The sequence below is a fragment of the Fusarium mangiferae genome (assembly GCF_900044065.1).
Source record: "Fusarium mangiferae strain MRC7560 genome assembly, contig: FMAN_scaffold013, whole genome shotgun sequence".
In the NCBI taxonomy this organism is placed as follows: Eukaryota; Fungi; Ascomycota; class Sordariomycetes; order Hypocreales; family Nectriaceae; genus Fusarium; species Fusarium mangiferae.
In genome coordinates, this window is record NW_024573933.1 from 1,619,411 (window position 1) to 1,638,574 (window position 19,164).

The 19,164-nt window shown below is 48.4% G+C and overlaps 8 protein-coding genes and 2 non-coding genes across 10 annotated transcripts; 3 read left to right on the plus strand and 7 right to left on the minus strand.

The window, feature by feature from the left end:
* Nucleotides 1-397: 397 nt before the first annotated feature.
* FMAN_00520 (putative translation elongation factor EF-G, mitochondrial) lies at nucleotides 398-3,039 on the minus strand (the record flags this gene model as incomplete). Its single annotated transcript, XM_041822381.1, has 4 exons — nucleotides 398-452; nucleotides 503-2,529; nucleotides 2,585-2,696; nucleotides 2,756-3,039. The coding sequence occupies 4 exons, from the start codon at nucleotides 3,037-3,039 to the stop codon at nucleotides 398-400; spliced, it is 2,478 nt and encodes an 825-aa protein (XP_041688066.1).
* A 565-nt stretch (nucleotides 3,040-3,604) lies between these two features.
* FMAN_00521 (uncharacterized protein) lies at nucleotides 3,605-5,141 on the minus strand (the record flags this gene model as incomplete). The annotated part of the gene is made up of 2 exons (XM_041822382.1): nucleotides 3,605-4,776; nucleotides 4,829-5,141. The coding sequence occupies 2 exons, from the start codon at nucleotides 5,139-5,141 to the stop codon at nucleotides 3,605-3,607; spliced, it is 1,485 nt and encodes a 494-aa protein (XP_041688067.1).
* A 1,485-nt stretch (nucleotides 5,142-6,626) lies between these two features.
* Nucleotides 6,627-6,894, plus strand: FMAN_00522 (uncharacterized protein; the record flags this gene model as incomplete). The annotated part of the gene is made up of 3 exons (XM_041822383.1): nucleotides 6,627-6,677; nucleotides 6,743-6,813; nucleotides 6,864-6,894. 3 exons carry the CDS (start codon nucleotides 6,627-6,629, stop codon nucleotides 6,892-6,894), a joined length of 153 nt encoding a protein of 50 aa, XP_041688068.1.
* Nucleotides 6,895-7,083: 189 nt separating this feature from the next.
* FMAN_00523 (uncharacterized protein) lies at nucleotides 7,084-7,784 on the minus strand (the record flags this gene model as incomplete). The annotated part of the gene is made up of 2 exons (XM_041822384.1): nucleotides 7,084-7,383; nucleotides 7,434-7,784. 2 exons carry the CDS (start codon nucleotides 7,782-7,784, stop codon nucleotides 7,084-7,086), a joined length of 651 nt encoding a protein of 216 aa, XP_041688069.1.
* A 1,720-nt stretch (nucleotides 7,785-9,504) lies between these two features.
* FMAN_00524 (uncharacterized protein) lies at nucleotides 9,505-12,903 on the plus strand (the record flags this gene model as incomplete). Its single annotated transcript, XM_041822385.1, has 4 exons — nucleotides 9,505-9,659; nucleotides 9,721-9,833; nucleotides 9,888-10,178; nucleotides 10,229-12,903. The coding sequence occupies 4 exons, from the start codon at nucleotides 9,505-9,507 to the stop codon at nucleotides 12,901-12,903; spliced, it is 3,234 nt and encodes a 1,077-aa protein (XP_041688070.1).
* Nucleotides 12,904-13,206: 303 nt separating this feature from the next.
* On the minus strand, nucleotides 13,207-14,115 carry FMAN_00525 (uncharacterized protein; the record flags this gene model as incomplete). The annotated part of the gene is made up of 1 exon (XM_041822386.1): nucleotides 13,207-14,115. The coding sequence occupies one exon, from the start codon at nucleotides 14,113-14,115 to the stop codon at nucleotides 13,207-13,209; it is 909 nt and encodes a 302-aa protein (XP_041688071.1).
* Nucleotides 14,116-14,451: 336 nt separating this feature from the next.
* FMAN_00526 (uncharacterized protein) lies at nucleotides 14,452-16,650 on the plus strand (the record flags this gene model as incomplete). Its single annotated transcript, XM_041822387.1, has 2 exons — nucleotides 14,452-15,291; nucleotides 15,634-16,650. The coding sequence occupies 2 exons, from the start codon at nucleotides 14,452-14,454 to the stop codon at nucleotides 16,648-16,650; spliced, it is 1,857 nt and encodes a 618-aa protein (XP_041688072.1).
* Nucleotides 16,651-16,989: 339 nt separating this feature from the next.
* Nucleotides 16,990-17,061, minus strand: tRNA. Its single transcript has one exon. It is a non-coding gene; the product is annotated as a tRNA-Thr (tRNA).
* An 85-nt stretch (nucleotides 17,062-17,146) lies between these two features.
* Nucleotides 17,147-17,218, minus strand: tRNA. The gene has a single exon. It is a non-coding gene; the product is annotated as a tRNA-Thr (tRNA).
* A 628-nt stretch (nucleotides 17,219-17,846) lies between these two features.
* FMAN_00527 (uncharacterized protein) lies at nucleotides 17,847-18,881 on the minus strand (the record flags this gene model as incomplete). Its single annotated transcript, XM_041822388.1, has 2 exons — nucleotides 17,847-18,556; nucleotides 18,629-18,881. The coding sequence occupies 2 exons, from the start codon at nucleotides 18,879-18,881 to the stop codon at nucleotides 17,847-17,849; spliced, it is 963 nt and encodes a 320-aa protein (XP_041688073.1).
* Between the last annotated feature and the right edge of the window lie 283 nt (nucleotides 18,882-19,164).

Sequence of the window (19,164 nt, forward strand, 5' to 3'; positions counted from 1 at the left end):
ATGTATAAAACACCAAAATTCGGTAGCTAGATCAGATATCCCATGATGTATGAACATGTAACGATAAAGGTAGTCTTTGGATACAGCTTGGAAATACATGTGAAGACTCGTTTGGTTTAAATACTTGGAAAGAATTGTATTTGGTATGCCATTTTCCATCCGTCTTTTCTAAATACCTCCGTCAAAAGAGGTGCCCCTATTCAGCTTCTACAATTCATTTGTGTATCGTTGACTTCCAAGCCTCTACCAAGGAGTCGTTTTCATATGACGTTATATTACAAGATCTTGCACCCATTCGTGTGTGTTATACAATAGCATAGACGACATCGTCTACGTCTAGGCCAATTACATCACTGATGTACTGGGCCATGTTACATCTTCAGCTCCAGTGACTAGCTTATTTGGTTCGCTTAGCCTCAAGCTCAGCCTGATACTTGGCGACCAGTTCCTTTCTATAAAGTTGTCAGTGCTTACTCTTTCGCAAGGATGCAGATATACATACTGAAGATGAGGAGGAGCAGGGGCGTAGTGGCTAAATTCCATGCTGAACTCGCCCTTGCCCTGAGTGGCAGCACGAAGCTGAGAGCTGAAGCCAAACATGGCGTTCAGACTGCAGTCACAGATGAGTGTGAAATCCTCGCTACCAATATCGGTATCGTGGATTGTGGCATTACGCTTGTTCATAAGCATAAGAATGTTACCCTGAAACTCATTGGGGGCAGTGATAGTGGTCTTCATGAGGGGCTCAAGAACCTGACCACCAGCATCGGAGAAAGCCTTCTTGAAAGCCATCTGGGTGGCCAAGTTGAAAGCATAATCGGAAGAATCGGTAACGTGAGTAGCACCATCGTTAACAACCATCTTGGCGCCGATAACCTTGTGTCCCAGGAGAGGACCCTTCTCACAGACAACATCGAAGCCCTTGGCACAGGCAGAGAGGAACTTGTCGGGAATATGGCCGCCAACGACCTGGCTCTCATAATGATTCTCATCAGGCTTGTCGTTAGGCTCAATCCATCCAGCAACACGGGCGAAGTCACCAGGACCACCACTCTGTCGCTTCAGAAGGTAGTCATAGTCGGCTCGTCGTGCGATTGTCTCTCGGTAGGCGACACGGGGCTGGCCAGTGACACACTCAGTCTTGTACTCGCGTCGGAGGCGTTCCACATAGACCTCAAGGTGCAATTCACCCATACCAGAAATGATAGTCTCCTCACTCTCAGCGTCAACGTGGACACGGAAGGTGGGATCCTCGCGCTGGAATCGATTCATGGCCTTACTGAAGTTGTCGGCATCACCGGTTCGCTTGGGCTTGATGGAAAGAGACATGACAGCATCAGGGACGAACATGGAAGACATGGTGTAGGGAAGACCTCCGTCAGTGAATGTGTCACCGGAGGCACAGTCGACGCCAAAAACGGCGCAAATTTCACCGGCACCAACCTCGGAGACATCCTCCATTTCATTGGAGTGCATACGGACGATACGGGGGATTCGGACCTTCTTGTCAGTTCGAGAGTTGAACAGGTAGGTACCCTTGCTCAGCTTGCCCTGGTAGACGCGGATGTAGGTGAGTTGACCATAATTATTCTCCTCGAGCTTGAAGGCAAGACCGACAAAGGGAAGAGAGTCATAGGGAACTAGCTTAACAGTCTTCTCGCCCTGGGACTTATCCAGACCAGTGTTCTCAATTTCAGAAGGGTTGGGCAGGTAATCGCAAACAGCGTCGAGCATAGGCTGAACGCCCTTGTCGGCAAGAGCAGAACCCATCATGACAGGAGTGAAAGTTCGGGCGATCGTAGCACGTCGGATAGCGGCCTTGATCTGAAGGTTGGTAGGTTCCTGCTCCTCAAGATACAGTTCGGCAATTTCGTCGTCGACATCAGCAAGCTTTTCAATCAGAGCCTGGCGCTTCTCTTTGGCGAATTCCTGGAGAGGGCCGGGAATCTGATCGGTAACGCGAACCTTGGTACCACGAGGACCCTCGAAGTACATAGCCTGCATGTTGATGAGATCGACAACGCCCAAGAACTCGTCCTCGGCACCAATAGGAATCTGAATAGCGGCGGCAGGAATCTTGAGCTTCGTGTTGATCTGTTCGACTGCCTTCCAGGGGTTGGCACCCATGCGATCCATCTTGTTGACGAAAGAGATTCGGGGGACATTGTAACGTTTCATTTGACGGTCGACGGTGATGGTCTGAGACTGGACGCCGGAAACAGCGCACAAAATCATGACGGCGCCGTCAAGCACTCTCAGGGCTCGCTCGACTTCGATGGTGAAATCAATGTGACCAGGTGTATCAATCAGGTTGAAGTGGTAGGTTTCCTCTTTGCCGTTTTCCGTTTTCTTCCAGTCGGCGAAAGTAGCCGCAGACTGAATAGTGATGCCTTTTTCCCTTTCGAGCTCCATGGAGTCCATCTTGGCGCCAACGGAATCCTTTCCTCGAACCTCATGGATCGAATTGATTCGGCCGGTGTAGAACAGGACTCGTTCACTGACTGTTGTCTTTCCACTGTCGATATGGGCCTGTTTAGTTCTTGTTAGCAGAAGGGGGTGAAATGGTGACGGCCATTGATCATACAGCGATACCGATGTTGCGCACACGAGACAGGCGCTTGGCCTCCTCAGTGGACATGTTGGCGGCGACATACTCGGGTGTTAAACTGGCAGCATCTTCCTGAGCTTTCTTGAGACTACTATGATCTTAACATTGTGTTCAGCAAGCAAAGGGGAGGGGCAATCGAGAACTCACGCTTCTTGCGCCGCACCGCAGCTACGCTTGGTCTGACTGAAGGCTCGTCGACTCTCCCACGCGGGAGCGGCAGTTGATATAGTAAAAGAATGGCTACCAAAGCTTGGCTGCTGGTTGCCGAGGATCAGACGGCAATTGAGCCATCTGGCAGCCCAGGTTGCCCTCATCTTGCAATCTTGGACTTCAGCAAAGAAGTTGAGGGGAGGGTTGCCAATGATCAACGCTCTATTGGAAACTTTTTTCTTTGGTGTCGGGATTAGCAGGATGGAGGTGTAGCGCCACATGTGTGCGTAGTTCTGATTCGCTCAGCGCTTAATTCCCGCCATTAACGGCACTGTAACTTGAGTGTGGGCGCCTCAGCCGAACGCCTCCATACCTTGACATGAAAGGAATGAGTCAACGCCTGAACCTTCTGTGAGAGAAAGTTAGCCAAGCACATGAACGCAACACATTCTTTTGTATGTTGGCAGCTCTCTAATGAGACGCATAGTCAATGCTCAACAACTCAAAATATACCCTTACATAACTACAAAACTGCCGTCAGTCTGCTGAGGTTGAGGCCTCGGGAATTTTCTCGATTTCAGATTTGGATATATGTGCATCATTAATATTTGCATTTATAGGTATTCTTTTAGGCTTTTATGCCATTCTCTTGCTGGTATCATTTGTGTAGTCTCATCACCCATTGCGCCCTTTTTGTATCCTCATTACCGACGGCTCCGTCCGACCGTTAAACGCCAAAATCAGCCCATGCCAATGCAACCCTTGTTCAACGCCAGTGTCATGAACCTGTTAGCCTCTGAAGCAAATGACTTATGCAATGCAGCCAAAACTCCGTAGACAGTGTCATCAAAAAATGCTCGAGAGAATCCCTCCGCCTGCAAGCATAAAGCTCATAGTGGTAACGACCAGCGCCAAAGGTGTTGTCCCGGGGGCAAGCAATGATCCTGCGTTGTCCTCGTCATCATTTCCATTTGAGTCCGATTCTTGAAACCCCTCAGCAGCAGTGAAGTTATGACCTGGGACTGTTGGTTTTTCGGTTGCTCTGTGCTGATTACTTGCTGCCGTTGCGGATGGGATGGTAGCCCCATAGCTCTTGAATGGGACTCGTTTGCTTTTCGTCGAATTGAAATCAGTAGCAGCAATTCCAACTTCATTATTTACCAGATCATAGACGACATAGGCGGATCGAAGAAAGGTGTTGCCAAGTAGGTACAGATCGTTGGTGTCGTTTTGTATACCAAAGGTACATATGTTCTCGCCTTTGTACGCGCCTGATTCAAAGGCTGGCATATTGGCCGCATCACTGGTCATGGTAAGAACGAGCTCATCCATCCCTACGCTGATGCTAGGACCGTCAGGGCCTGCGAATCCAAATGTGAAATTCCCTTGGTTCCTGCCGTAAGCACATGGTAGAACAGCTACCCCATAGTACGGTGACCACACGGCACCAACTTCTTCCCAGATCTCATGGGCCAGATCTTGGGGAAGGTAGCTCAAGGTGGTTCCAGAATCGAGAACGGCCTGAATAGGGAAACTATCGGAGGTAAGGACATCGCTGCCGCTGGAGCTAGTGGCGACCAGTGAGGTCAAGGCCACGATGAAGTGGTAGTAATGGCCATCTAACTTTTGAATGTCGATTCGGTGCATATCGCCGACGTACTTTGCTGTGTCAACCCCTCCGAATAGAATGCTGCCGGCTTTGGCGTCTAGGTCGTTGAGCCACACACTGTAGGCGATAGTATTGATATAACCTGCTTGGTACATCGCAACAGGAAGGTTAGGATAAATAACATCTGTGGTGCTGCCCGATGCCTCGTTCTTGGCGTAACCAACGCCAATCAAGCCATATGAAATGTTAGTCTTGATAGCCAGTCCCATGGTCAGATTGTTGATGACAGCGCCGTCCAACTCAAAGTGATCTTCAAAATAATCGCCCTTGACATAACTGTCATCTACAAAGGTGATGCCGAACATTCCAGGCGCGACATGTTTGAATGTCTTGGACTTATCGGGGTCAACTGTAAAATCGTCAGTAATGAAGCATAATACTGGACAGGGGTGCCATCTTACAGCTTCCAAGAGGGCAACCACTTTTTCCATTCTTGTCGTCTTCGCATATATCTGCACAGTTCCAGGGAACCCATACATCACTACTCCCGGTATCGAGCTGAAGGGTAATGTTCTGAGGTGGATTGCCGATCGTGACATCTGTAAAGTAGCCTCCTTCAGATCTGTCATTACTTATGACCTCTTCATATGTCGTTTTGGCGCGACGGGCCAAATGTGGTTGAGGATGGCGACCCTCGATGTTCCACTGGATGGTTTGGGCTTGCACAAGACCCAATGTCGAAACCAGCGAAGCACCCACAAGGGACGACTTCATTGCAGCCACGAGGGAGAGCCAGGCAAGAGCCAGGAAGAGATGAGTTCAGGAATGGCGTTGAACGGGGTAACGCCACCCTCCTCCATAAGGCGAATAGGCTCGGGGCCAACCAACTGAGATGCAAGAATACTGTAAAATGGCAAGTGCCTTTTGTGTGTGAATAAGTAGGTGAGAGAGTAAGAATTTGAGACGTAAGTTGAGTTGATAGGTATCAGTTTGTTTGAAGGGCGAGGTAGTGTAAAGAAGCGCTTAACAGCTAGTTGAGAAGTTAGGTTAGTTGCACTAAGACATAAGACACAGCAGGATGTCGCAAGAAACGCCAGCTAAAGAAACACAGGGTAAAAGACCCAAAGATAGGACAGCTGTGGTGGATCCTAGGACAGCTGCAATTGTGTGTATGTAAATGCAAACTGATGAAAGAGGGGAATTCTGGAGAATATAAAAAGTACAAGGGTGGAAAGGAAAACGAAGTAACGAATCAGGGTTAACAATGAGCGAAAGATTGTCGATTGACAGGAGATGATGGATGAAGTGGAAGAAACGGCACGGGGGGGCCACGCAAGCTTGGTACATAGCAAACGACGAGCACACCCGACCAGACCAGACTCGGGACTTTCCCACTTGGATCACTACGGAGTACCTAGGAGAACTATTACCAACTCGGGAACTTGCCTCTTGACTTGAGTGCGTGCGCGCTGTAGCGCCAAGATGTCTCGTTGACCCTTGCGCTAAAAAAGGGTGACTCGTCAGCGTCTTTCTGGGCTGGGATGATGAGCAGAAACAAAACATAAGACGCCATGGGCTTGTGGTAGTGGCCGTTTCTGTCTCGCGCTTTTTGTCACCCCTCAGCTGCAATTCCAAGGATCAATGGGATGATGCGCTAGGTGGGCGGGTACTAGGTAGTTAGTTGTTTGAGGCTTACGAAGCCCGGTGCTAATTGATTATTTTGTCAGTTCAAGTACGATCGGAAGCGTCGAAATTTCTACTGCCCTAACTATCTACCATGGATCGATCGTTTTGACTTTACACCTTGCTTCTTGTAGAAAGGTACGGCTATCGCGGCGTGTTGTAATCACCGACTCGAAAATTACATACTAAACATCAAAGCTCTTGGAACTCTTGGTATCTCTGGATAATACGAGATTTGCACATGCTCGCAGGCCAAGAAGAGCTGCCAAGTAATGATCATCGTCGCTATCGAATTAGAGTGCAAGCTTGGAGACTGTACCTGGCAGATCAATTAACATTCTGAAAACAAAATGGTCGATGTGTCAGTCAAAATCGTTGGATTTGACCCTTGTCTCCTGTCGTGTAGCAATCAACACTTGCATTCTCCCACTTTCCGTGTTGCCGTGCGAGTATTTGCACAACCCGTCGAACATTACCTACCAGCTGACGACGCCGCCTTGGCCAAGTTGAGTTGTAAATGCCGCTGATCCGTGCAACTCGGGGTCACTTTATCTAATGCAGTTCGATATGAACCAAATGCGAGATTCAGTGGAAGCAATTGTGTTACCTCTGGACTGCCTAACTATGGTAAGTTTGCGTCGATGTATGTACCCAATCGCTTCAACCCCTTGACTATAACATGTGTCTCACAGACATACCCCATTCTTATATATCCCTCAAAGTCCTCGTCGTTCCCAAAGCATTTCGAATCTGCCACAAACAGGTCATTGTTCTTGCTTAGCAGGTCCAAGCAGAAGTTAACATCGTTTATAGGTTGGTCATTCTTGATGAAACGAACAAATGATGTCGTCCCGGCCGTGGGCTCTGCCTAGGAATAGACTGCCTTGTCGTGTCCGATAAACCCTTTGACGAGTTTCGCATTGTGCCTCGCCAGTGTCAAGTTGCGATCAACTAAACAAGGGAGAACTGCTGGCGATAGGGCGTATTTCGCGACCTGGTCATCAATCTGGGAAACGCTGGTTGTGGTGTAGTCTCACGCTGCCATAATGGCTGAGATGATGGACTTGTCCTTGCTTGCAATCCAGCCGACCCGAATCCTAGCCAAAGCACATCCTTTAAACATGGATCCCGTCGTGATCGTTCTTTCATAACCCAAGGTCGTAGCAGACTTCAGAATGTCAATTTGACCAGAGACCCCGCCATGAAAGAGTCGGCGATAAACTTCGTCAGAGAACAGGGTGATGCTTTTCTCCTCTGCTATTTGAGCAATGCGCCCCAGTTCATTAGGGATAGTTGCACCGGCGGGATTCTTAGGATTGTTTATAATGGTCATCTAGCACAACAGTAAGTAATCATCTCTTTGGACCGCCTGAAAATCTTCACCTCTGTGTTCTTTCGGATGAGATTGATCAGCTCATCCCCGTTGGGAATGAAGCTCTCTTTCTGCTTCCATAATGAGACTTCAGCTCCAATGCTTCGTGGAACCTCACATAGCTGCTGGTATGTCGGATAAACACAAAGTAAGTGATCATTTGACCCAACGAGGCTATATAGGGCCAGGAGGTTGGCACCGATCGCGCCTTGTATAACAACAATAACTTCTGCAACAAGTCTTGTGTCTTGGTGCTGCCCTGTGCAGCTATTCTCTCTTAATGCGTTAGAACCGGGGATAGGGCCGTATGTGAGTTTGAGACTTGTATCAATGGGACCTTGTGCTTTGGGGTCTTTGCACATGTCGACCAAGTCGTCAATCGATACAGACGCAGCACACGTCTCAGCAACATTCAGTACCCCAGGAGTTGTCTCATACTCAGCCATCCACTGTTCAACAGCAAAAGGTGCAATTCGAACTATGCTAAGGAAGCCTTAGAGTTGGTCAGATTCCTTGGACTGGCCGATTTCTATTCTTGTAATAATTATTGATGGCGGTGTCGGCTTTTAAATCGTACAACTTAATTTTAACTGATTCAATGCTGACTTCAAGATCAAGCCCCACATTCACACGTCCTTCTGTCTCGAAGCGCCATTCAACGTCATAAGCGCCTTTTACTTTGTCAAGCTGGGCGATTAACTATGGATTCACTTATCTGTCAGGGAAACTAGTCATGATCACTGTCATGAGGTCTATGAATACCTCGTCGAGCCTATTATTATGAAGTGGTGGCAGTGGTACGAGTCATGATGACGAGCTGCTTGACAGCTTCCCCGCAAAGCTTGATCGAGAACGACAGGGGTAAAATCTGGGGATAGCACCGCTAAATAAAACCTCAAGGTAGCTTCCACCATATTGCGGGCATCATTCACATTTGGACACCATATCAAGTATCATTGTACATAGTTGACCTTATGAACCATGTGCAATATCTTCAGGTCCCTCAATCCAAGTTTACTAGAAGGTTTGTATGGCGAAAGCATCCGTGGGTAGCGTTCTCAGGCGGTCATTATCATAGGTCGTGGTAAGGCGTCATGAGACAATTCGATATTCGCTATGACTATTCATGTTTCAACTCAACTATTAGTGTTTGTATATTTATAGTTAGGTTAATCAAGCACTGCATGTTACATGGCCGTACCGATGTAACAGGGTCAGCATGCATGTTCCCAACTTGTCATCAATACCGTCTGAGGCGGAAGAGCAGTTTGTGACCTGGCGCAGTACTCCGATACTATATGCGCAATAACTGTTATCCGTGATACGGGATACGAATATTGATGGTTCTGCTGCGGTACCGTATACGGTCTATAAAACAGAATGAGTTGGAATAAAAAAATGTATTGTGGAAAATAAGAAGCATAGGGTAGCGAGACTTATTGAGGGAGTAGGTAAACACAAGACATGCTAAGCATTCACAAGCTGGGAAAACTTGAGAGGATAAGACCTTCGACTAAGAGTGAGCAGTAGATCACATGTCCGCGTTATTGGCTCACTGATGGTCGATGGTGAATCATGGATATTTACTAATGTATTGTCATGAACACAGTTTGAGGTCAAGACAGCCAGACTTATCATCAGCTCCGGTTAGTGACGTCAGACCTATACCTGAAACACCAATGCGTGTCAGTACATGGGATACCCTCATGATAACTGTATTCTCGTTCCATACATGCATAGAAGGCTTGTCATCAGGGATACTTGATACGTGGGCAAGACAATTCTTTCCATTGGCCGATTCCGGCTCAAGAAGTGAAGTTAGTTGTCATACGCTGTTTTCGATAACCTGATAGCTCTATCGAGTCATGAGACCCATATTTAGCGGCTATGCCAGCCACTCATAATTTACCCTACGGCCAGCTGCACGTCTCGAGTACCTGCCTAAATGGAACGCGGGGCGCCACTCTTTGGTGGAACAGCTTATCCTGGTCGCGCTCATAAGCGTCGGTTGTTCAACAAACCAGCCTCCAACATCAACATTGTTCTATCACCAGACTGCATCGTGTTTCCATCGCTGCAGTTATGGCTCCTTCTTCTCTGAGGAGCCTCCTATTGGGAGCTCTGGCTCTTTGGCCTGGTCTGGTCATGGCTTCCCAGAACTCAACTTTCTCTCAGGCCGATCAACTACGGGCACAGCTAGCTCTCATGGGTGATCGCCCGGATGGCTGTCCTCCTTGGTGCGTCAATGCGATCCCGAATCCCCACGAACTTACATTGCCCATACTGATATATCTTTAGTTTCAATTGTCTCCTTCCTGCACACACATGTGCTCAATATGCTGACTGTAACGAGTTCAACGGAAAATGCGCCTGTCCTGAGGGATTTGGCGGTGATGACTGCCTCGAGCCACGTGCGACCTCCCCCCGTTATCGTCAGCTAAACCTCGACTGACCTTGTCTATTAGTGTGCGGCTCACTTCCCAAGGGAAAGGACCGCCCAATGCGATCTGGTGCATCATGCGATTGCGACGAGGGCTGGACTGGCATCAATTGCAACGTCTGTACTGACAATAAAGCCTGCAACGCACTCATGGAAACCGGCGAAGGCGGTGTCTGTTACCAGAATGGTGAGGTTGTGAACCACAACTATCAGATCTGCGATGTCACCAACGAGAAGATCACGTCTTTGCTCGGCAAGCAGCGTCCAGAAGTCACGTTTACTTGTAAACAAGAGGATCAGACTTGCGATTTCCAATGTGTGTTCAAACCTTCATCATTCGCGCACGCTGCTAACCTTGATGCGAAGTTTGGGTAGATGCTATCGAATCGTTCTACTGCCATCTCTCCGAATGCGATTCGAGCGCCGATTGGGAGGAAGAGAAGAACACAACTTCCTACAAATGCAATAAGATCAGCTGCAGCTGTATTCCCGATCGGATGCTCTGCGGAAAAGATGGATCCATCGATCTCACAGATTTCCTTGACCAATCCATTCAAGGCCCAGGGCGATTCGAATGTACTCAGAAGCATGGCGGTACTCACGACTGTGCTTTCAGAGAACCCGAGATGGATGCCTTGATTCTAGCCCTAATTGGCGACTCCAGCATTCTTCTTAGCTGCCACGCTGGTGAATGTCTCTACGAGACAGAGGTTCCAGGATATAAGCGTCCCGTCAAGAAGATCAACACACCTCTCATTGCCGGCGTGATTGCGGGCTGCTCTCTCTTCTTGGTTGCTGTTATTATCTTGACATGGTATCTGTCAAGACGTAAGTTGAGCTACGGAGCCATTCGTTTGGAAGACTCAGATGACGAGAGTACGAAACTGATGACCGACCACAAACCCGCTTCCCTCTACTTTGACGATGTTGCGTACACTTTAAATGGTAAACAGATTCTTACTGGAATCCGTGGTATCTGCAAGCCTGGAGAGGTCACCGCCATCATGGGTGCGTCTGGAGCAGGAAAGACAACATTCCTCGATATTCTCGCACGAAAGAACAAGCGTGGACAAGTCCATGGCAACTTTTACGTCAATGGCGAGAAGGTCAACGATAATGATTACAAGAATGTTGTTGGGTTTGTTGATCAGGAGGACACCATGCTTCCTACTCTTACCGTTCATGAGACCATTCTCAACAGTGCCCTACTTCGACTTCCTCGCGACATGGGCCGTGCTGCCAAAGAACAACGTGTGGTTGAGGTTGAAAAGGAACTCGGCATTCATCACATTCGTGATTCCCTGATCGGTTCTGAGGAGGGCAAGGGGCGTGGTATCTCGGGCGGTGAGAAGCGACGTGTAGGAATTGCTTGCGAACTGGTCACCAGCCCTTCGATTCTGTTCCTCGATGAACCGACCAGTGGTCTTGATGCGTACAATGCGTACAATGTGGTCGAGTGTCTCGTCACTCTGGCGAAGACATACAAACGAACCGTCATTTTCACAATTCATCAACCTCGATCTAACATTGTGGCACTCTTTGACAGACTCGTGCTGCTAGCACAGGGACGCACCGTTTACTCTGGTCCTTTCAGTCAATGTCAAAGCTATTTCGACGAAATTGGCTACGAATGCCCCCCTGGCTTCAATATTGCTGATTATCTTGTTGACCTTACCATGCATGCTGGCAGCACTCAATCCGTTGATAACGGTACTGTCGGCCTCGATAATAACAGTGTTGGGCCAAGCAGCACCCGTGCTATCAAATCTGTGGCAAGCATATCAGGCACTACTTCGGGAGACGACGACGCCAGCTCAAGCCGACCTCAGAATCGACGTAGAGACTCGGTCAAGGTTCGCCAGGATCGCGAGCTCTTCACACGTAGAAAGACGGTTGACACTGCAGCCTCCTCAGATGCTGGAGGTGAGGACAATGGTGCCTATCGCCTTCATCAAAATCCTGTCGATTCTACTCCCGCAACCCTCCTTGACGACCCTCATGACTTGCCTCCAGCAGCAGCCACTGGCACGGATCTCGACATTATGACACGTGCATTCATTCACTCGGAAATTGCTTCATCAACACACGATGAGATCCAGCGTGCCATCCAGATTGCGCAAGATGCCAATGGCTCCAACGCAAATGGCTACACTGTTGAGGGACCCAATGTTCATGTCAGTGCTGTTGGAAAGGGCTATGCCCGAGTTGGCTACTTACGCCAGTTCATCATTCTGTCTCAGAGGACTTGGAAAAACTTGTATCGAAACCCGATGTTGATGCTTACTCATTTCGCTATCGCCATCGTGCTCGCTGTTTTTTCAGGATATCTCTTCTATGGTCTCACGGACGACATCCCCGGCTTCCAGAACCGACTTGGTCTCTTCTTCTTCCTGCTCGCTTTGTTCGGCTTCAGCACACTCACAAGCCTCAACGTATTCGCCACCGAACGTCTTCTTTTTGTTCGCGAACGTGCCAACGGTTACTATGCGCCAGCCACTTATTTTGCGGCCAAGGTACTGTTCGACATAATCCCTCTTCGAATTGTCCCCCCCATCCTCATGGGTTCCATAATCTATCCTATGACCGGCTTGGTGGCAGACTCAACGCACTTCTTCAACTTTATATTGGTGCTGGTACTCTTCAACATGGCTGCTGCGGCTGTTTGTCTCTTTATTGGAATTGTTTGCAAGGATGGCGGAGTCGCGAATTTGATTGGCAGCTTGGTCATGCTTTTCAGTCTTCTTTTCGCTGGCTTCCTCCTGAACCACGATGCCACTCCTAAGGGTGCTCTTTGGCTCCAGACGCTGTCAATCTTCCACTACGGCTTCGAGTCGCTTATTGTCAATGAGGTTCTTCAACTTACACTCGTCGACAGCAAGTACGGACTTGATATTACCGTGCCTGGTGCGGCCATCCTCAGCTCCTTTGGATTCAACAATAATGCCATGTGGCCTGACATCAGGAATTTGGGCATTTTTGCTGCCGTCTTTATCATATTGTCTTACGCGGCTATGCATTTCTTGCTCGTCGAAAGGCGATAAATCAGCATAGAGGAATTGGCCATTGTCTAGGGTCTCAGAGTTAAAGGAACGATGCAACTGTCATTGCTTGCGGTGATAATATACATAGGATGTCAGGCATACTGGGCGTTTGGTTGGATGGGGGCACGTTCTCGTTCTGTCATGGGTTATTGTATCAAGTCTCACAATATACGTAGAATCGCATTCTAAAGAACATTTTGAACGCACACATGAGTCCATGGTAGGCCGCTTGAAGACGTGATATTTGTCATAGTTACAGTAATACATGAGTACAAGTTATTTTTACAAGCCAACAGGCATGATCTATTCCATCTTTCCACCGGTGAACTCCTCGGCAATTCTCTTCTGTCGCTTGACGGAGCGGTCGTACTCGGTTTCGTAGAAGTCCATAATCTTGGTGGATACTCCTGTTGTTGTTTCCAACATGTTGCCAATCGATGTTGGCTTGCCCCAGACGTCCCATGTGTTCTGGGCTGAACCATATCGGCCGATGTCGAAGCCTTGCTTGTGGAAGAAGTCTTCGGCAAATATGGTATCGATCTCTTCCTTGAGCTCACTCTCATTGACAATGAAGTTGGAGGCATTGATGTAGAGCTCCATCAACGCATCGCGGCGAGCCTCGCGCTTAGCTTCCTCAATGGCCTTGACCTTGACGCGGCTCTCTTTGGCACGAGCGAAGCGTTTAGAGTCAGGGTAAGTCTTGGTGTCCAAGACTGCCTTCAGCACTGTGCTACGGGTGAGGCGATCATCCTCTCGTTCTGGGGCTTTAACAGCCCGGTGGTTCTCGAGAAACTTGTGGCTCACACGCTCGTTCTGAACAGCATCACGTCGGTTCCTTCGTACCCAAAGTTCCTTCAAACCAGTTTCCAGGTTCTGCCGACGGGAGTTGGCCATTGTTTGCTTCCATTCTTGTGTCTCGTTCATGGGTTTTTGCTTGTGGGCCGGCTTAGGAACGGTTTGCTTGATGTAATCGGCTCGAATCTTGCGGTCACCCTCCATACGAGGGAAGATCTCTCGAGGTACGGGGAGGTGACCTCTGACCCGGGGAAGCTTCTTCTCTTCGGACTGTGGTGGTGTAGGCAAGCGGATATATGAGGGGGACTCGGGAGGGACTTGTTCGAGAGCATGAGCCGACGTGGAAAAGGCTCTTGAGGCCACGAGGAACTGACGAGCAGTCGCCCTCGGGCATGAAGCTGTGAGGCTAAAAGACATTTTTTAGCAGAGCCTCGGCCAGGTTGAGCACTGAGGAGCTCGAGTTGGATCGCAATTGACGCCGTAACCCGTCGTCAAATCGGCTTCTGTAGAATCAATCGCCAGCCTGAGAAAATCGACGTCGGATCAAATTTGCGGATTATTTGGTTCCGCGTGCGAGACCCCTGGCATTTTGCGCCCCGCCACCAACCACCGCAGGAAGTTAGTGGGGCTCTTATCCTACTAAGAAAAAAAAAGTTCTAAAGGAATAAATTTCTGGATTGTTCAATCTCTTCCTCTCTCTTCGTCTTTCTTTGTCGCCAGTATCCTCGACCAACTTCCGCCAATTTTTTCGCCATGGGTACTGGAAAGAAGGAGGCCACCCGGCGTGAGCGCCAGGGTAAAGGTGGTGATGGTCTCAACAATGTCAGAACTAAGGGAGAGAACTTCTATCGCGATGCGAAGAAGGTCAAGCACCTTAACATGTACAAGGAGGGCAAGGCGCAGAGAAACGCCGAGGGAAAGATTGTCAAAGCTGCGTCCTTTCAGTCGCGCGACGTTCCTAACGCCCGCATCGAGCCGAACCGCAAGTGGTTTACCAACACCCGAGTCGTCTCCCAAGATACCCTCAACGCCTTTCGTGAGGCCATGGATGAGAAGGCCCGCGACCCCTACCAAGTTCTTCTCAAGTCAAACAAGCTGCCCATGAGCCTTATCAGAGATGGAAAGGACACCGAGAACGGTATCAAGCAGCACAAGGCCAAGATGACCGTCGAGACCTCCCCCTTCGCTGAGGTCTTCGGTCCCAAGGCGCAACGCAAGCGAGTTAAGCTTGGTGTTAGCAGCCTGGATGACCTTGCTGGTGACACCGAGAAGAGCATGGATACCTATCGGGAGAGGCTGGAACAACAGAAGCTTCTCAGCGGCACATCTGGTGACCCAGAGACTCTTGGAGACACTGATAAGCCTCTTACTATGTCGATTGAGCCTGTTTTCGATAAGGGTCAGAGCAAACGAATCTGGAACGAGCTTTACAAGGTCATCGATTCTTCAGATGTGGTTATCCACGTTCTCGATGCACGAGACCCCGTTGGAACAAGATGCCTCAGCGTCGAGAAGTATCTCAAGGAAGAAGCCCCTCACAAGCACTTGATCTTTGTGCTGAACAAGTGTGATCTGGTCCCTACCAGTGTAGCAGTAAGTCTTTTCTATCTCCATATCTTCATCTCCCTCCTATACCCCAATGTTCTTTGTCAGGATTTGTCCCTTTATGTACCATGGGACCTGTCTGTTATAACATTGGGAGAATAAACGCCAGTCTCGACTGTCGTCAACGTCTTGTTGTTCGGCTGATGTGTGCCGTTTTGGTTACCATCATGAGTCAGGCCAAGTGTCCGATTGAGTTGAAGTCTGCCTATGCCATTAACCAATTGCGGGGCATCGATTGCATACTTCTTAGTGATGACACAAACATCTTGCCCCCCCTGCAATTAATGTTCTTTATCGTTATAACTTTGTTCGAATACTAATTCGATGCAGGCTGGATGGGTTCGTAGTCTCTCTAAGGAGTACCCTACTCTTGCTTTCCACGCTAGCATTACGAACTCTTTCGGAAAGGGTTCTCTCATTCAGTTACTTCGACAATTCTCCTCCCTCCATTCTGATCGAAAACAAATCTCTGTTGGACTGATTGGTGGACCCAACACTGGAAAGTCCTCCATCATCAACACTCTCCTCAAGAAGAAGGTCTGCACTGTCGCTCCTATCCCAGGAGAGACTAAGGTCTGGCAATATGTCAGCCTGATGAAGCGGATTTACCTAATAGACTGCCCTGGAATTGTTCCTCCGTCAAGCACTGATTCACCTACCGACTTGGTCCTCCGAGGTGTCGTGCGTGTGGAGAAGGTTGAGCACCCTGAACAGTATATCCAGCCTCTGCTGAACCGGGTCAAGCAGCACCACATGGAGAAGACATACGAGCTTAAGGGATGGACAAACTCTACAGAGTTTCTTGAGCTCCTGGCCCGCAAGGCTGGACGACTTCTCCGTGGAGGTGAGCCTGACTTGGATGGTGTAGCAAAAATGATTCTCAATGATTTCATGCGAGGCAAGATTCCATGGTTCACACCTGCGCCAAAAACTGAGGGTGAAGCGGACGGCAAGGTTGGCAACCGTGAAGGTAGACTTGGAGAGATGCCTCGAAAGCGAAAGCAGGAAGAGACCGTTGAAGATGAAGATGCTTCTGCCGAAGCCCAACTTCAACGAGAGGCTGAAGCCGCGGAGAAGGCTGAGCAGGAGAGCCCTGATGGTTCTGATGAAGAATCAGAGTTTGAAGGCTTTGGCAGTGACACCGAGGAAGCACGATCAAGAAAGCCCTCGTTTGGTGCTACTGTGGATGGTGAAGATAGTGATGGTGATAGCGCCGACGATGATGTGATATCTATTGATGGCTCTGAACCAGAGGATGAAAAACAGGAGGAAGAGGCACCTGCAGCTAAGCAGAGTAAAGGAAAGAGGACAAAAGGCGGTCCTCCAAACAAGAAAAGGAGGACATGATCGCCCTGGAGTCGATCCAATTATCATGGTCTTTATCTTCTTTCGAGGTACTTGCTTGCGCATCCTCAACTAAACTCTTAATGATACCCACGTTAATACTTGCACACCTTGAGTTTCGGTCTCGCACTGATATAGCATCTTTCTCAACTGACACAAGCAGAATGGCTGTTGCCTTTATCTCTAATGCCGCTGAGCCATGCCTCGGCAGCTCTTACTATAAGTCTTCTAATACGTGCCACTTGTTCAAAAACTGAGCTAAGGCATAGTAGTTGGCAAACTAACAATTGACAAGATACAAATCAAGATGAGGCAAAGAAAAGACCAAGAAGGCAAAAATATTGCCTCCACACAGGATTGAACTATGGACCTTTGCATTACAAGTGCAACGCTCTACCACTGAGCTATAAAGGCGTCTTGCTAAAAGGAAGTCAAGAATGAGGATACAAGACGCCCATGCAGGGAGAGGTTATAATTTTGGCAAAAGGATCAAAAGTACTGCCCCCGCACAGGATTGAACTATGGACCTTTGCATTACAAGTGCAACGCTCTACCACTGAGCTACAAGGGCAATTACTAATCAGCGCGCTCAAAAAACTATATATATAGAGACAGCATGTTTTAGAATACCTTCCCATCCTCGCTGTCTCTTACAACAACTACAATAATCTCACTGACGGGGATGTCGTATCACTACACTTTATAGGTTGGGAGATGAAATACAAGCAGTCTCTCGAAGAAGCGTGATGTGCCAGCCGCTTCAAGATGATGAATATCTACGTAGATCTTGTTGATCTTGTGCTATCTTGTAAACGGAGTAACAAATACATGAAACTAATTGATGATATTAAAAACCTCTCTTATGTACTATCTTTTGGTCCTGAATAAAGTTTAATAGACATGCTGTATATATGTACCTGTCGCCCAATCTATCCCCGAGACTCCAAACATCTCCTGCTAAGTGGTGTAAGGCAATTTCACTCCTTAAGGAACAGAAGCAAGGCAATGATGAACATTGGAACAATGTTCTTATTCGCTTAAACCCGACATTGAGGGTTGTTTAAGTTGAAATTGACATCCTGAGACATAATATAGCATAACATAATGCTGGTAAGCCTGGGTATGCGAAACTAGCCAAGGCAATTTACTGGTATATATGTATTCGACCAACCTCACTCGACCTATACGTGTTCCCTTCGCTATCGCATCTTCTGGCCGAGTGTGTCTCCAAGTACAATCCATGCATCCTCGACGTCTTGCGGTATATCAACATGGACGATGGAGCCTTTGCCCCGTGGTCCGTATCCGTTCTCATTATCTGTCATTCGTGGAATTTCGCCAACAAGTAGAGACATCAGTCGTTCCATACTCCAAAGACCATCATTCTGGTTCTTGTCAAAGTCAGCAATGTCATACCGCAAGTAAGAAGTGAGGCCGCTCGCTTGGTTCTGAGCCCCGGAGTCTTGAACCGCCACCCTAGGCACGAAGGTTGGCCAGCTGGCAAACACAGGAGTATCATCTATCTTATCAGAGTAAACTTGCTCAAAGGCAGCAACCGTACGTCGACACATGGTGGGGTCTTGAGCGACGACAATAGAGCATGGTGATGTGTATCCATGCTGGTCTAATATTTTTCGTGTGTACACTGCATTTAGTGCACAATTTGTTGAGGCATCCTCGATCAAAATGCTGAGCCTTTGTGTTGGGTGCTTCCCTGTGGTTACGAGGTTGTCCTGTTCAACTTCAAGGTGGAAGAATTGCTCGACAAGGGTCTGGAAGACCCGAGCCTCTGGCTGTCCCTGAACTTGGCCAGTAATCCTGTTGTACTTGGGATGTCGAGCTACAGCATCATATAGCAGTTGGGTCGAATGTCCGATACCACCGGTTATGACCAGAACAACCGCTTCATCTGATCGGGCAGAATTAGTCTTTTGTTTAATCGATTATGTTTATTATCTCTGTCCCCGCCATGAAAACCTACCCATTGCCTCTACCAATTTCGTCACCGATGATACGACAGTATCTATAATGGACAAAATTGCAGAGCCGCACAAAACAACTACCGCCGCAGAACTTGAGCTTGTCTTGAAATTCAGCTGCTTCTTGGTCGCCGAAGAGCCGAAGAGGGCGCGTTGCAGATCTGACAGAGTGCAGACTTGTTCGTGAGCAACAAATTCTGAGATGATGTTCGCAGCGTCAGCCGCTTTTGAGACTTTATCGGGGGAGGTATTCATTGCATTTGATCAAAGATTCACTGTTCAGAGTCATGCGAGACAGGCGTAGACCTCAGTGACCAATACAGAGAGGTGTAAAGGATTCAGCGTGAGTAGATGTTGACGAAGCGGAGTATCCGGAAACGGAAAATCCGGCTGGCGATGGTCTCAATTGGCAGCGTGGAGTCTCCCTATGTTTTGATATCGAGGGAAACTTCAGCTAGAGTCCAATATAGTAATGGTCACGTAAAAGAGCTTTATATCGTCTATCCTCCAGTTGTTGGACATATCATGTAACGAATCC